This window comes from Triplophysa dalaica, chromosome 11, assembly GCF_015846415.1.
Source record: "Triplophysa dalaica isolate WHDGS20190420 chromosome 11, ASM1584641v1, whole genome shotgun sequence".
In the NCBI taxonomy this organism is placed as follows: Eukaryota; Metazoa; Chordata; class Actinopteri; order Cypriniformes; family Nemacheilidae; genus Triplophysa; species Triplophysa dalaica.
In genome coordinates this window covers 3,104,499-3,118,102 of record NC_079552.1, presented here as the reverse complement: position 1 = coordinate 3,118,102, position 13,604 = coordinate 3,104,499, and the positions used below count along the sequence as shown (strand labels likewise).

Here is a 13,604-nt window from a genome sequence, read left to right as displayed (position 1 = left end):
TATCCCAGGGGATTGCAAATACCTATGTATAAATGTATAGGAAAGTGCAATGTAAGTCGCTTTGGATAAAAGCGTCTGCCAAATGCATAAATGTAAATTTAATGTAAATGTAAGTTGTTTTCAAATATGCATTCATAGTTTAGTGTCAAGAAAACCGAAACGGACTAAAAGATGTAAAATGTGACTCATATAACATTAGCGTTGTGTCAGCACGAGAATGTTAATAACACAACCTGCAGCGACACACAGGAGTCACAGAATTGATCACCGTCTGGCAGCACACACACCCACTCCACACACTTATGACATCTGTTTGACGTGTGTATGGAAAACCGATAGGAGAGGAGGCCAAAGCAAATCAGCCAAAATCACATAAAGCTTTGCTTGTTAAATTGTTTGTATATCAACAATACATATCGGTTTGCATCCGTGACATTGCACTGTATAAGAGAAATATCCTCAAAGATATTGTTGACCCCTACAAGTCCATCAGCCATGTTCTACACCTGACTTTTTATTCATCCTTTTTCCAACATCACAGTGACCAAAAATAACCATGAAATCATCCAACAAACTTACATTCACACAAATCTTTTGAAGTTATATTATCGGGAACAAACCATCTAAACTAACCATTAAATTTCCCAAGACTATTAATTGTGTTTTTTAGGTTCTGACTGGTTAATGATGATTTATGGATGGCATTTTTTCTAATTTACTGGAATGTTTATCCTGACCTTAATGGCAGTTTTATGAGTTGTGATTTACCACCATTTATGTGTTATTGAAATGTTTGTATTTTAATCCAAGGCCAACAGAAAGGGAGCAAGAGGTCATAGGGAGATGCACTAATTTAAAGGCATACTTCACCTAAAATGATTAACTAAGCCTCACGTCATTCCATCCCTTTATTGTTTTTTGTCTGCAGATAGACAAAGGAAGATATTTTGTATATAAGAGTATAAAAACCATTAGCCTTTTTTTGGACACAAAACCAAATAGATCTCAAAATATCTTCTGTTTTTAACAGAAGAAAGTCTGTTAATCCACAACAACACGATGGCGAGTAATAGATGCAAGTTTTCATTGTAAGGTGAACTGTCCCTTTAAAACAAACACTGAGAGCAGAAGGGTTTTATGGTGGTACACCCAAAAGACAGAGATTGATCTTTGTAAAAAATGATTAGACAACTTTGCGTGACAAAGACACACTGCCCTCTAGTGAGGAAATACAGTATCTCCCTTTCATAGAAACTATGTATGAATGATACTCAGGGTTTTTTTCAGCAAAATTATCTAGGATGATGTTAGGAACATTACAAGAGGCCTTCAGGGTGGAAAGTGAAATCGGAGACCTAGGAAATGCATTCGCTTTACATTTGTGTGAGAAAGATGGAGTGAGTCAGATGAAGTAGATGTATTTCTTTTATTCAGACCTGTAGCTGTACTTGATTGTGTTCAATGGGAATGTTTTCACTCGAGTTTCTGTTTTGATTTGGTCCTGCTGAAGTATCAATGCCCGTGATTCCAGTTAGTCCTGTGTAGTGTGCATGAACAAGATAACATAATGGAGTCATCAGTCTGATGTGATTCATGTGGATGAATTTAAAAACGGCTGGAGACTGAAGATTTTCACCTTTTGGTTTTATCGATTTGAAACATTTCCCGTTTCTCAGAAATACAATTGGCAGTATGAGTATCAACTCTATATAAAAGTCACGCAGTTCATATTTTACATTTTTACCTTTGTATTCTACTTTTTTAATATACAGTATACTAGAGAGTGAACATCAGCATTGATCTGACAGTTTAGATGAAGTGTGTAACGTCTGCACCTCCAGTGGCATCAGAATGAAACTAGTGGTGTTGAAATTGCACAACGCACCTTTAATTAAAGCAAAGGTTCACATAGAAATCTGTGTCATTTATTCACCCTCGCGTGTCCGTTTAAAACAACATGAGGGTAAATAAAAATGACAGATTTTTAATTTCGGTGTGGACTATTCTTTAATATATTAAGAGGCTGGTACAGGAGTAAAGGGTAAATATATGGATACGTGTCGATATGGATTAAATTGAAACGTTTCTGAAGTGTTTTACATGAACAGGAAGAAAAAGACACAGGCACACACATAGTGAGACTTCTACAATCCTTCCCTGAACGAAAAATGAAGCAAAGTGAAGATTCTTTAGTGGGAGTGTGAATTAAACAGATACAACTTACAAAGATAACATTCTTATCAGCATGAGCAAAATTTACAAGAACAAGGAAAACTTGCTTTTAGAGAAAGAAAATGAAACAAAAGCATACAGAGATTAAAGTAGAGAGTCGAGAGGTGGTGAGTAAATATATGGAACCTCGTATTAAAGAAAAAAGACGTCCTATGATGAGACTGAAGAATGAAGGAATCTTATGGCTACAGTTTTGCAATACAGCTTTGACCTCCATTAGGAGCAATTGAAAATCAAAAACAGGAGAATAAAGCGGTATGATATATAACGTGAGCACATGTAGACATGTTAGTTCCTGTTTAGAAGAGTTTGGCTTTCTTCTTCAGTTCATTACGTTTCCAGAGAGGTAAGCGGTCGAATTCCTTGATTTCCATCCCAAAGCTTTCGAAGAACTTTTCTGGAGCCAGATGACGCTAGAAAGTTAAACAAGGTCAAACTAAATCTAAAGACCACAGGAATCTGGAAAATATAGGAGCGCTGGAAAAACGCTGTCCACATGAAATGCTGTTACCTCTAGTCGAGTTCTGTCCACATCTCTGGGAAGCTTTGAGCGGCTGCGGCTTACCAGAGCATTTCGTATGGATACACCTTCAAAGAACACATGTCAATCATAATAAAGTCCACTACGAACATTACGTGATCTGAAAAAGCACCTTCATCGAAACACAGCCTGGAGTAAAACCAGTCTGGTCAATAAGAATGAAACTATATACATCCAAATTCACTAGACATTTAACAGCCAGAGTCTTTAACACATGTCAGGTTTGTAAAGTCTTAATGTTGATTTAATAATGTAATGTAAAGTCATAATGTAGGCTATTTATAGATATAAAAAATGTGTCTATTTTTGAGTCAAAATATATAGGGATGGCTTGATCCCAGGGGCGTATTTGTAATAAAACACAGTTAATAAAGTAAAATAAGCAAAACATGTGAGCATGTGTGGTTGTTAGTCTTATGGAAAGATCGATATCTTTTTAAATGGTACAGTAGACTCACATGTAAGAGATACTTACTTTTGGTTCCAGCATGTTAGGCATAGAAACTCCTCTGTCCATTCTGAAGGCTGAGCGATGGCCATCCTGTATGTTCTGGAAACCAAAAACACAGAGAGAACATTACACTATAGCATCCTGTGAGAGATGTAAATTGTTCCACAAAGAACATATTAGATATAATAACGTCATGTAAAAAGTCATGATAAAAATTTGAGAACTCAAGAACACAACATTTATGTTTACATTAAGTCATTTAGCAGAAGCTTTTATCCAAAGCGACTTACAAATGAGGTAAAGAGTAGATGCAATTAGAAAACAAAATAAGGACAACTATGCAATAAAACCGGTCTCAGTTTGCCCACAGTATACAAACTTTTTTTAGGGTAGAAAAGAAGTAGAAAAAGGAAAGTCTGTAAAGGGTCATGTGTTGACGGAAAAGATGTGTTTTTAGCCGATTCTTAAAGAATGCGTCAGAATCTGCTGATCTTGTAGCAACCGGCAGATCATTTCACTATCGTGGAACAGAGAATGTTCATGAGAGTGTTTATTGCATTATAGTATTTGGCTTTATTTTGATTGACTTTAATTAGGTAAATAGATTAAACGCACATAAAGCGTTTCAAAGAGGATGGTACATTGTGTATTGTATACAGATACATACCTGAAATTCTGCAAAGAAGAAAAACAAACAAACAAGAAAAACAAACAATGATGATTTATTTATCGTTTCCATTGGCATACATGTAATTGATATCAGCTATCATTACAAAGATTTCGTATCGATTACAATGTAGAATAACAGACGTACCCCTTATTCCACCACAAACATCCCCATAGCTGTAATACTGAGTGAAGTCAGTGGACTGAGGCTGCAACAGAATAACCAGATAATATTAAACAAGTGCTAATATTAATGAAAACGAAACAAGTTTCAAACACCACTGTCTCACCCGATGAAGTGAATTTCGTCCATATCCAGGCAATGATCCCATTTTAGAAGGTGAGCTTTGATCTGCAATGTTTACAACACCACACACATAATTTACTATGTTAGAAGACAGAAGCAGATGGAAAAAACAGGGTGCAGGTGATCCATCAAAAGGGTGCAAAACTGTCTTCAGATTCATGTGCAGATTTGGCCGGATTTACAGGATGTTCAGTTTGAACAGGAATGCAATGAAGAGGACAACTCTAAGAAACAATTTATTTAAAAAAAATCTAATTGCATTTTAGTTATGCATAAAATATACAACTAAAATTCTGCACCTAGCTTGCAACTCAAACGGAGTTAAAACTTGAATTGATGAGGTTGGTTCCAAAACGAGATAATTACGTTTTTACCTTTTTTTTGTGCAATCCAGTTAATATCAAACAATCTGCAGTTGGTTTGTTTTGATTTAAGCCCCAGTAATTCAAAAAATACTCAAAAGAATACAAACATGATCAAATAATATTAAACTGAGTTATTTCATTTTGGAACCAAACTCTTCAATTGGTCCTCATCTGCCATGATTAGCCTGTCATGATGAACATGTGGAATGTCTGAAGTCCAGTTGACCTGCATTAGCACCGGAATGATCCGGATCAGAACGTGGTGCTGACAGGCTCCGTGCGTGACGCTCACGGATCTGCTCCTTTTCCATTTCCTCCTTCAGAATCATCTTGCCTAAACCAGACTGGATCTACAAGCACAGAACATTTTAAGAATAGTTTTTGTTGCACAGCTAGGTTTTCTCAAATGCATTCAAAGCCATTGTAAACTACACATTAAGATCAGATGCTCTATATTGGTATGACAAGTTGCTCGGCAACCACAATTACGATGATAACAGTGTTATTTGGTGGAAGGAATACTTATTGTCACATTTTCTGATAACTATAGTATTAAACAATGTTATTGAACATCTGTTTTTATGAAAAGTTATTAACCCTGTTGAGATGTTCTTCCTGAAGTTGTCTTCGCTTCTGCTGCTCGACCTCATCCTCTTCTCGTGATCTTCTTCTCCCGTCCGTCACTGAGCAGAACAACAAAACCACATGAGTAGGACACGTTCAAACACAACAGATGGCAATTAAAGCCACGTCTATTCTGGGAAAAGGCTGAATTCAAGTTCTTCTGAAAGTTTGAGTCTAAAACACATTTACTGTCTGAAACAAACATGCAGGCAGTTTGTGTATTACAGAAAGCTCAGACAAACATTCACATAAAGACATAAAGACAACACAAATGTTTGAAGTCAATCTCAGTTTGTGGTTCAAAACTTTTCATTTCGTATTATACTGTTATCCTAACTCTAGTTTTGTTTGTAGAAGTAAATAAACTAAAAGGCAATTGGGGAATATCACTCGTATACCAAGTATAATCTAAACATAACTGCTTACACTCACATGTCTGTCTGTTTTGTCTAGGTTTGGTTTAAGAGAAGTTATCCCAAAAATCATTAAAATGATGAGCCAAGCTTTATTTTTAGGTGAACTGTTTCTTTAAGAAAACATGTATCATGGGTGACCACGGTACCTAGGAAAGCATGGGAGACTGTGGATGACCAGCTGTCGGTCTCTGTCTTTGCTGGGTTGTCTGGACCGGGGGCGTTCGCGGAGGGGAATTTGGCTGATTTGATGATGTCATCAGCCGACTTGCTCTGGGCTGCAAAAGCGGCTGAATCTACATCAATAAACGGGGGATCCGGACCATCAGAGCTTTGCGGTCAGACCAACATCTAACCAACAGAAATGCTTCTACAAAGTACCATATGTAGCAAATGATCATGAGTTTGATCAAACCACCCACCCCACATCTATATTTTACTGTAAATTACACATAAATATACAATAAATTTAGGGTAAGCGGAGGTTATAATTTTTCCCTGGATGCTGGTACACATGCACAGCCAAATCTGATTCCTCATCTTAGCCGAAATAAGCCATGCAATGTCACAAACCATCAACGGCTTTAAAACAGATGTGATCTGTCTGGCTGAATCTATCTACAGACGTCTAGAAGATGAAATATTGAGGATGCACATTGGGCAAATGTATGTTTAAAAACTGTCAAAGACGTAAGTTCCCAGATTTTTAAGTCTTTAAGTATGTAAGATGCAGATATGAAGAGGTCGATCTTGCAACAAGTATTTGCAAGTTTTGATATTATTGGTGATTATGGGTTGGAGCTCGTCAAAGAGCATTAATGAAGATCGATTCATTTGTAAAGTGAAATGAGCTCAGTTGAGAAGACTTCAAACAGTACTTACATGTTTACATTGACGTGGTTCAATAGCACACAAGCAGATATTAAAGTGAAGTGGAGCGACTCACAGTTTCCAAATAAAAACAAACAAACAAAACAGAAATATGGTGACATACATTTAACATTTACATTAGTCATTTGGCAGACGCTTTTATCCAAAGCAACTTACATTGCACTTATTACAGGGACAATCCCACTGGAGCAACATGGAGTAAAGTGTCTTGCTCCAGGACCTACTGGTGGTGGCTGCTGGGATCGAACCAGCAACCTTTTGATTTACCAGTTCAGTGGTTTAACCCACTAGACCACCATCTCATACTATACATAGTCATGGAGTGAAATTGTTTTTAAATAAAAAACTCTTCTATCATGCATCCTTTGCATAATATACTGTTTGCTATCAATTTTACTTCTATATTGAGATATATAATGTTGATTATATAAATATCATGCATCTGCAGAATATACATTTATAGTAAGTGACTTACAGCATTAAAGAAAGGAGCAAAATAGTGCATTAAAGTAGGTTTAACGGTTGCAAATTTGCTTTGTCATTTAAACCCGATCCATTAATAAAAGATGTATGCAGGTTGTTTCTGTAATAAATATAGGCAAGTATTTAAGCACTCAAGTGAAAACAAAATGTGCACAGATGTCTCAAAATGTAATGTAAGCATTCATTAATGTAAATGTCAAAGTATTGAGTCTGAATCAAGGTAATATAATTTTACTAGAATTAAAACTTTGAAAACGTTCCTGTTCATTGAAGTCAAAAAAAATATTGACCTGAAAATTTTGGGAAAAACTTAACTCAAGGAAAAATGTAAATGTTTCCAGAAAAATGAACTGAAGTAAGTTTAAAGCATTAAAATGATAATATTAAACAAACACTTTAAATTTTTTAGGGTTAAAATGAATTAATCTTATATAGAAACATTAAAATAAACCAATAAATTATAAAATGACAAAAGCATATACCAAAATTAACATAAAAGTAAAAATCTAAAAATAAAAACTAATTTAAAATATGAATAAAACTAAAATCAGAACTATAATAACTCTGGTCTGAATCAATGTACCATGCTGTTTGTAGATGGGTAGTTTTCTGTAGATGTTCAACCCTTGATCTAGATGAAAGAAACAAGTTTTCAGTTACTGTACATCGAGTTACATTGGTAAAAAATACATGTTTCAAATAATCAACCCACAAACATAGAAAACGAATAGCTGGATTAGATAATAAATAGCAAACTGATGATACTTAAAAGTTCTCAACATTCATAAAGACATGAAACACATAATTCATCCATTGAAACAAAAGAGTACCAAAACATGTACAAACTAGAGACACAAACTTCACTCAAATGATAGAACACAATCGTTTTCACTTTTTTAACACTAGGCGTAAAAGTGAAATAAAAAGACATATTCTGCTGTGAGGACCATCATGAAACCACTGAGACTGCAAACAACTTTCAGATGCATCACATCAGGTTTGATGTCTAAGTGATTTGAAAACTAAACGATGATATCATTTTATTTTAGGTTGAGCTATTCCAGACAGAGACACTGTGGAGAAGACAAACAGACATAGAGAGAGAGAGTTATGTGAAAATGTGCTTCGAGACGGGAGCATGCTGGGATCGACACAAAGTGTGACACTGACTCGGCCGCCAGAAGACTCCGACAATACCTGGCAGGTGAAAATGTTTAGGGGTCAGGGGGAGAGGAGGGGTGCTGGCCCCTGGAGAACTCCGACCGCTGGACGGCTCAGTGCCTCCAATCAGAAACAGGGTCAGAGGTTAGTGAGGAGTTCAAATGCTTTTGCCCGCTGAGGATTTGGGATAGGCTTTCTGAAACTAAATCTGGAAGAACTGGAGAACCGATCGGATAAAACGTATCCTTTTGTACTCATCAGACAGACCAGTCAGAAAAACTTCAGTGGTGTTTGATCATAGCTCACCAGGTCTGTGGAAGTGTTGTGGTGAGCGTAACAGGGTTGGTGTGTAATTGTAGCGGCTGTAAATGGGTGAGCCGATGGAGCCCTGACTCGTAGATCTCTGAAGAATGCGTTCTCTCATGTCATAATAACCCTGAATGTAAAAGAAAACACAGAAAATGTGATTCACTAAAACTTTCGTACCACAATTTATTAAAATTTAAATCGAAAGCACACGTACGCAAACATCACATTCTTAATAATCTGTAAAATCTCACCTTTCTACATAGTAAGACAAAACAAATATTTTATCTTAGGATAAAAGTTATAATTATATATGTATATGTATGTATGTGTATCTATGTATAATTTTGTAATATAAATATATATATATTAAAAAATTATACATACTGTAGATATATTCACATACATACATACATATACACACATATATAACCTGCATATTAAATAAAATGAAATATAAATGTTATCCTATATTTTGTTTCATTTTCATTTTATAGGATATTTATATATGCAAAGAAAAATATTTCAAATGTATTTTTCATTTCATTTAATTTCATTTTATATACAATGAAAGATATATATTAGTGGTGGGCCGTTAACGGCGTTAACGCCGTTAACGCGGTGAGACTCTTATCGCGCGATAAAAAAAATGTCGCCGTTAATCTATTCTCAAAGTTGGGTTGGGAGCTGGGTCTATACTACGCAAGCTATGATGACTTTCACCTTGATATTTTAGCGCGGATGTATACCAGCTTAACTGCACTGTACGGGGCGAGAACGAGATTTTTCAACTCGCGTGATTCGCGTAATTCGCGGAAGCAGAAGCCGCCTCATCATCTCATAACCAGGGCTTCATTCGCGCGATTCGCGCAGCAAGTAGGTCTATTGGCTCTTTGCATTAACATATAAATCACTCGCGCTTGACACGCCATTCGCGTTTGGTCTGATCACAACATAACGTTACTGTGAAATGACCACATCAAACGTGACGTGCTAACATGGATGCAGCTATGAAGCCGCCGGGTTTGCTTCAGGGAATATTAATTTTTAAGAAGCTTCCCAATAGAAACATCGACAAGACTAAGGTTGTTTGCACCTTGTGCAATGCGGAATTGGTTTAAAAAAAACTTTCTCTCAACAGGTAGTGGTCTAGCTTTAGCTGAAACCAGTAACTTTGTATTGAGATCTAATGTATTATGGCTCCTGTATGACATATCGCTTGTTGCTCCCTCACTCTTTGTAAGTCGTTTTGGATAAAAGCGTCTGCTAAATGACTAAATGTAGATGTACTGTAGGAGCTCTTCCAGTCTCAAGTACCATCTAAACGCAAATCATCCCTTAGCTAATGCGGAATTAAACACAAGTTCATTTTATTGAACATAATTTAATTTTCATAACCAATTATCATAGTAGAACAGCTTTCTCAAGCAGTTTGTGATGCATTTTGGAAACAGGAGATGAGCCCCTGGTCTAATGCGCCACCTGGCTTGAGAAACCCGTTCTCAAAGACTTACTTTTAGTCATTATTTGGGTAGCACACATATTCTGAATGCCTTCGGCAGAATTCAAATGAGCCATTTTAATCTAGATTAATCTAGATTAAAAAAATTAATCTATGCCCACCACTAATATATATATATATATTGTAAACAAATGTATGTGTACAAACTAACATAATTGTATATAAATATAAATATATTGCATGTATATTTGTACATATGAAGAATGTATTTGTATAAACAAAACAAATTGTATTTTGTATGTTATCATTATGCATTGTTACGTATTATTATTATGTTATCATGTTTTTGTTGTGTTAGTTACCTGTATTGTTTGAGTTATTATTATTTAATCGAACAACCCAACTGCAGTTTGATTTATATTAATTGGAATGCAAAATAAAAACACATGTTTTTTATGTATAAAAATTAATAATTAATAAACTCTTCATATATTAATACCTACATTTTGTTTTATATTATTAACAGCAGTATCTTAAACATGTTGACATTTGCGATATGTGTTGTACTGTCAAAGCAATTTCATACACTCAAAGCTTTAACACATTTGACAATTCAACCTATCCGTACATATGTTGAATATATGTTTTTAACACAAAATAAAGTGTCAAACGGCTGTTCTGTAACCGATTCTTTATTTGTATCAATAAAATAAATGAAACTTCAAATTCATATCTCTTTAGTAAAACTTATTAACAATTAAGTCTTTTTTAAACTGCTTATTTTGTGTAAGACATTGCCGACTTAACACTGAACTTGAAATTGGACTTACCTCAGTGGTTGGTGTAGGAGACCTGGTCTGAAACAACGAGAGAAAAATATATTATTCACAAATCGTGGTCATGCCCACCACTCAACCAAAAGGAAATAAATCATGTTAAGTTTCAATACCAAGAATAATTGTATTCCAAAAACAATTTAATGAGAATACACACTGAGAAAAAAACACATGGGCGGAACAAACGACTGAACAAGCCTATCAATGCACAGGTGAGAGGTCATGTGACTAACTCACTCTGTCATCTGGCATGGGTGAACATTCTCTCCTGGTGCTCTGGAGCTGTCAACAGAAGATGTCGTGAAAATAAAAATAACGTTCCGCTCCTACAGTGTGATGCCTAAAGATGTCGTCTACATAGACAGCTCACTAGGGTTTGGAACAGAGCTTATATTTGACTTCCTGTTACCTCTCCCACACTCTCTCTCTCCTCCGACTCATCCAGTGATGTGGTATAAAGAGGCTCATAGTTGATTAGATCTGGACGCTCAATGTCATAAATGGCTTTGACTTTGGGAATGGCTGCTAAATCTCTGTAATCAAGGATCTCATTGTCTACTTTTGCCTAGCGGGAAACAAACACAGAAAGGAGCTTACACGGCTAAAACACAGAACCTCAGCTGAGGACTTTCTATAGGAAATAACAGAAATGTAAACAAGCTGTCAAACATGCGCTCATGTGGGAATGTTTTTATGTTGGTGTACTTACGTATATGGTGTGACCTGGTGAGCTAGGTAGGCTTGAGCCAGGTCTGGAACATATACTCTCAGACGATAAGCGTGTCGGCTGTGAAACAAGCAGAAATTTAGAACCGACGGATATTCACCTGTAGGCAGCATTTAAGAAAAAGGCAAGTTCAGGAAAACATTTAAATAAAAGTTGCAAAATATCTAATTAGAAAATAATACAAAATAGAAACATAATCGCAGAATATACATTTTTCAAATAATGATAGTTTATATAACCTTTATAGCGGTACACTGTGTTATCACGCTATTGATTTTTTTTTACAAAAAGTAATTACAAAATAAAAAAAACTGCAGTCCTATTAATAACAAGGTTGACAATAATTTTTCCAAAAAGCCCTTAAAATGTAAAAGTAACTGTTTCAAACAGATTCAAATGAACACAACAATAAAGAATCATTACATTTTCAACCAGTATTTTCTGGCATGTTTTAGTCTAGATAAAAATGCACATTTCACTGTTTTTCTATAATAGAATGCATGTGTTTATATTATGTTGAGTCAAGTAATGTCTATTTTATTTACATTCATAGCAAGAAGCATTTTCATTCACACTCTTGTGTTCTTGGGCTTTGATATGCTTTCTTTAAATTTCTTAATAGGTAATTCTGATTATTCACTGAATTTTAAAGTGTGCACAAAAACAGTATCTTGCATGTTATTATTGCGACATTCAGTATAGTGTTATGTAATACCACATGTCTACATCATGTTTTGTAAATTAAAATAAACATCATGTCTGCTGGCAAAGAGGTCAGCCAATCACAGCTCCGAAAGTCAGTAAGCTGATCAGTGCTGTGATTCATCAAATAAGTGGCATTATAAACAACAATATATCCACAAAGATAAATCTACAAAAATCGATATATATATATATATATATATATATATAGAGAGAGAGAGAGAGAGAGAGAGAGAGAGAGAGAGAGAGATGGTTTCATGTTTGTTTATGTTGTTGCCGCTGAAACAACATAGACCTGTAAACAATAACGGACACAGACTGAATGATCTAAAATCACGTTCCACCATGAAATCATTCATTTGCCTCCCACACAATGAATGAGACTTGACATGGGAATTGTATGTTTCAAACGATAGGAAGTGTTACATATCATAATGTAAGTTAATGAAAGTCTGATATCACACAGCGTATTGAAATGCTGGCGTGCAACAAGCGTGATCAGATACTTGGCTTGATTTGAGACCATTGTGTTGATACCCCCAGGGTACAAAACAAAGCAAAAAAATTGATTTTCCTTCAGTTATGACAAGGAGTTCAAATCAAAAAGACTAACACGTTTTTCCTGAGCGTACAGTTGTTCTATGAATCACACATACGCACTTTGAGAAATTATCATAAAATAAAATTTAGGACGGCTTCTACGCAACATTTTATAAATGAGGCCCCTGGTCTGAACACTGCAGTATACTGTCAGTGAGGGAGTACTGCGGTCTGCTGCCTGCAGGGGGCAGCACATGGTCATGAGATGCCATGGCTCGACTAACAGCGAGTACAGTACCTGCCTTTCTGTTTTGCTGATGAAAGCTAGAGATGTGGGCAATAGCTGTGGAAGAAGACACATGAATCGGGTTGGACATGAAAAAGGAATATCCTGTAGTGTGTTCATGATTTTCAACTTTCAATTATAAAATGCACTGGCGATGTTGACAATGAGACATTATGTTTTCTTTTAGAAAAGGGAACTACGGGACAACAACACAGGACAAACATTTAAACATTGAACATGAAAGGGAAACAAAGCATCTTACCCTCCGTCTATCCTCGGCTCTAGGTGAGTGCTTACAGCTTGGATGCCAAACAGTCGACCCTGTGGAAACATTGAGCGAGATGGCACAGCATCCAAGTTAACCCAGGTATCAGGAGCAGAATAAAAAAATACATTATGGTCAGTTTCCAAAAGCGTTCTAACATCATTTTACTGTAGGTTATATTACCCAAAATAGTGAACCCTTTACATAAGGTACCCTTTATGAAGCATTTATAAATGTGTTCATTAATGGTTAATAAGTTATTTACTAATGCATTATAAAGCAGTTATAACAGTATGAATAAAAAGGGGAAATTTAACGAAATACCTGCTGAGTAGTGAGCAGGTAC

At 35.7% G+C, this 13,604-nt stretch overlaps 1 protein-coding gene across 1 annotated transcript in view; it reads right to left on the bottom strand.

Moving 5' to 3' along the window:
* Positions 1 to 1,409: 1,409 nt before the first annotated feature.
* ablim1a (actin binding LIM protein 1a) overlaps positions 1,410 to 13,604 on the bottom strand; it is a 33,808-nt gene continuing 21,613 nt past the window's right edge. Inside the window, 19 exon segments of the mRNA XM_056760043.1 lie at positions 1,410 to 2,645; positions 2,744 to 2,799; positions 2,802 to 2,820; positions 3,249 to 3,323; positions 3,892 to 3,899; positions 4,039 to 4,099; positions 4,181 to 4,242; positions 4,789 to 4,912; positions 5,160 to 5,245; positions 5,749 to 5,877; positions 7,557 to 7,604; positions 8,171 to 8,254; positions 8,441 to 8,570; positions 10,733 to 10,759; positions 10,976 to 11,020; positions 11,148 to 11,303; positions 11,448 to 11,525; positions 13,006 to 13,050; positions 13,256 to 13,314. Coding sequence (XP_056616021.1) covers positions 2,532 to 2,645; positions 2,744 to 2,799; positions 2,802 to 2,820; positions 3,249 to 3,323; positions 3,892 to 3,899; positions 4,039 to 4,099; positions 4,181 to 4,242; positions 4,789 to 4,912; positions 5,160 to 5,245; positions 5,749 to 5,877; positions 7,557 to 7,604; positions 8,171 to 8,254; positions 8,441 to 8,570; positions 10,733 to 10,759; positions 10,976 to 11,020; positions 11,148 to 11,303; positions 11,448 to 11,525; positions 13,006 to 13,050; positions 13,256 to 13,314 — 1,406 coding nt within the window. The 3' untranslated portion in view covers positions 1,410 to 2,531.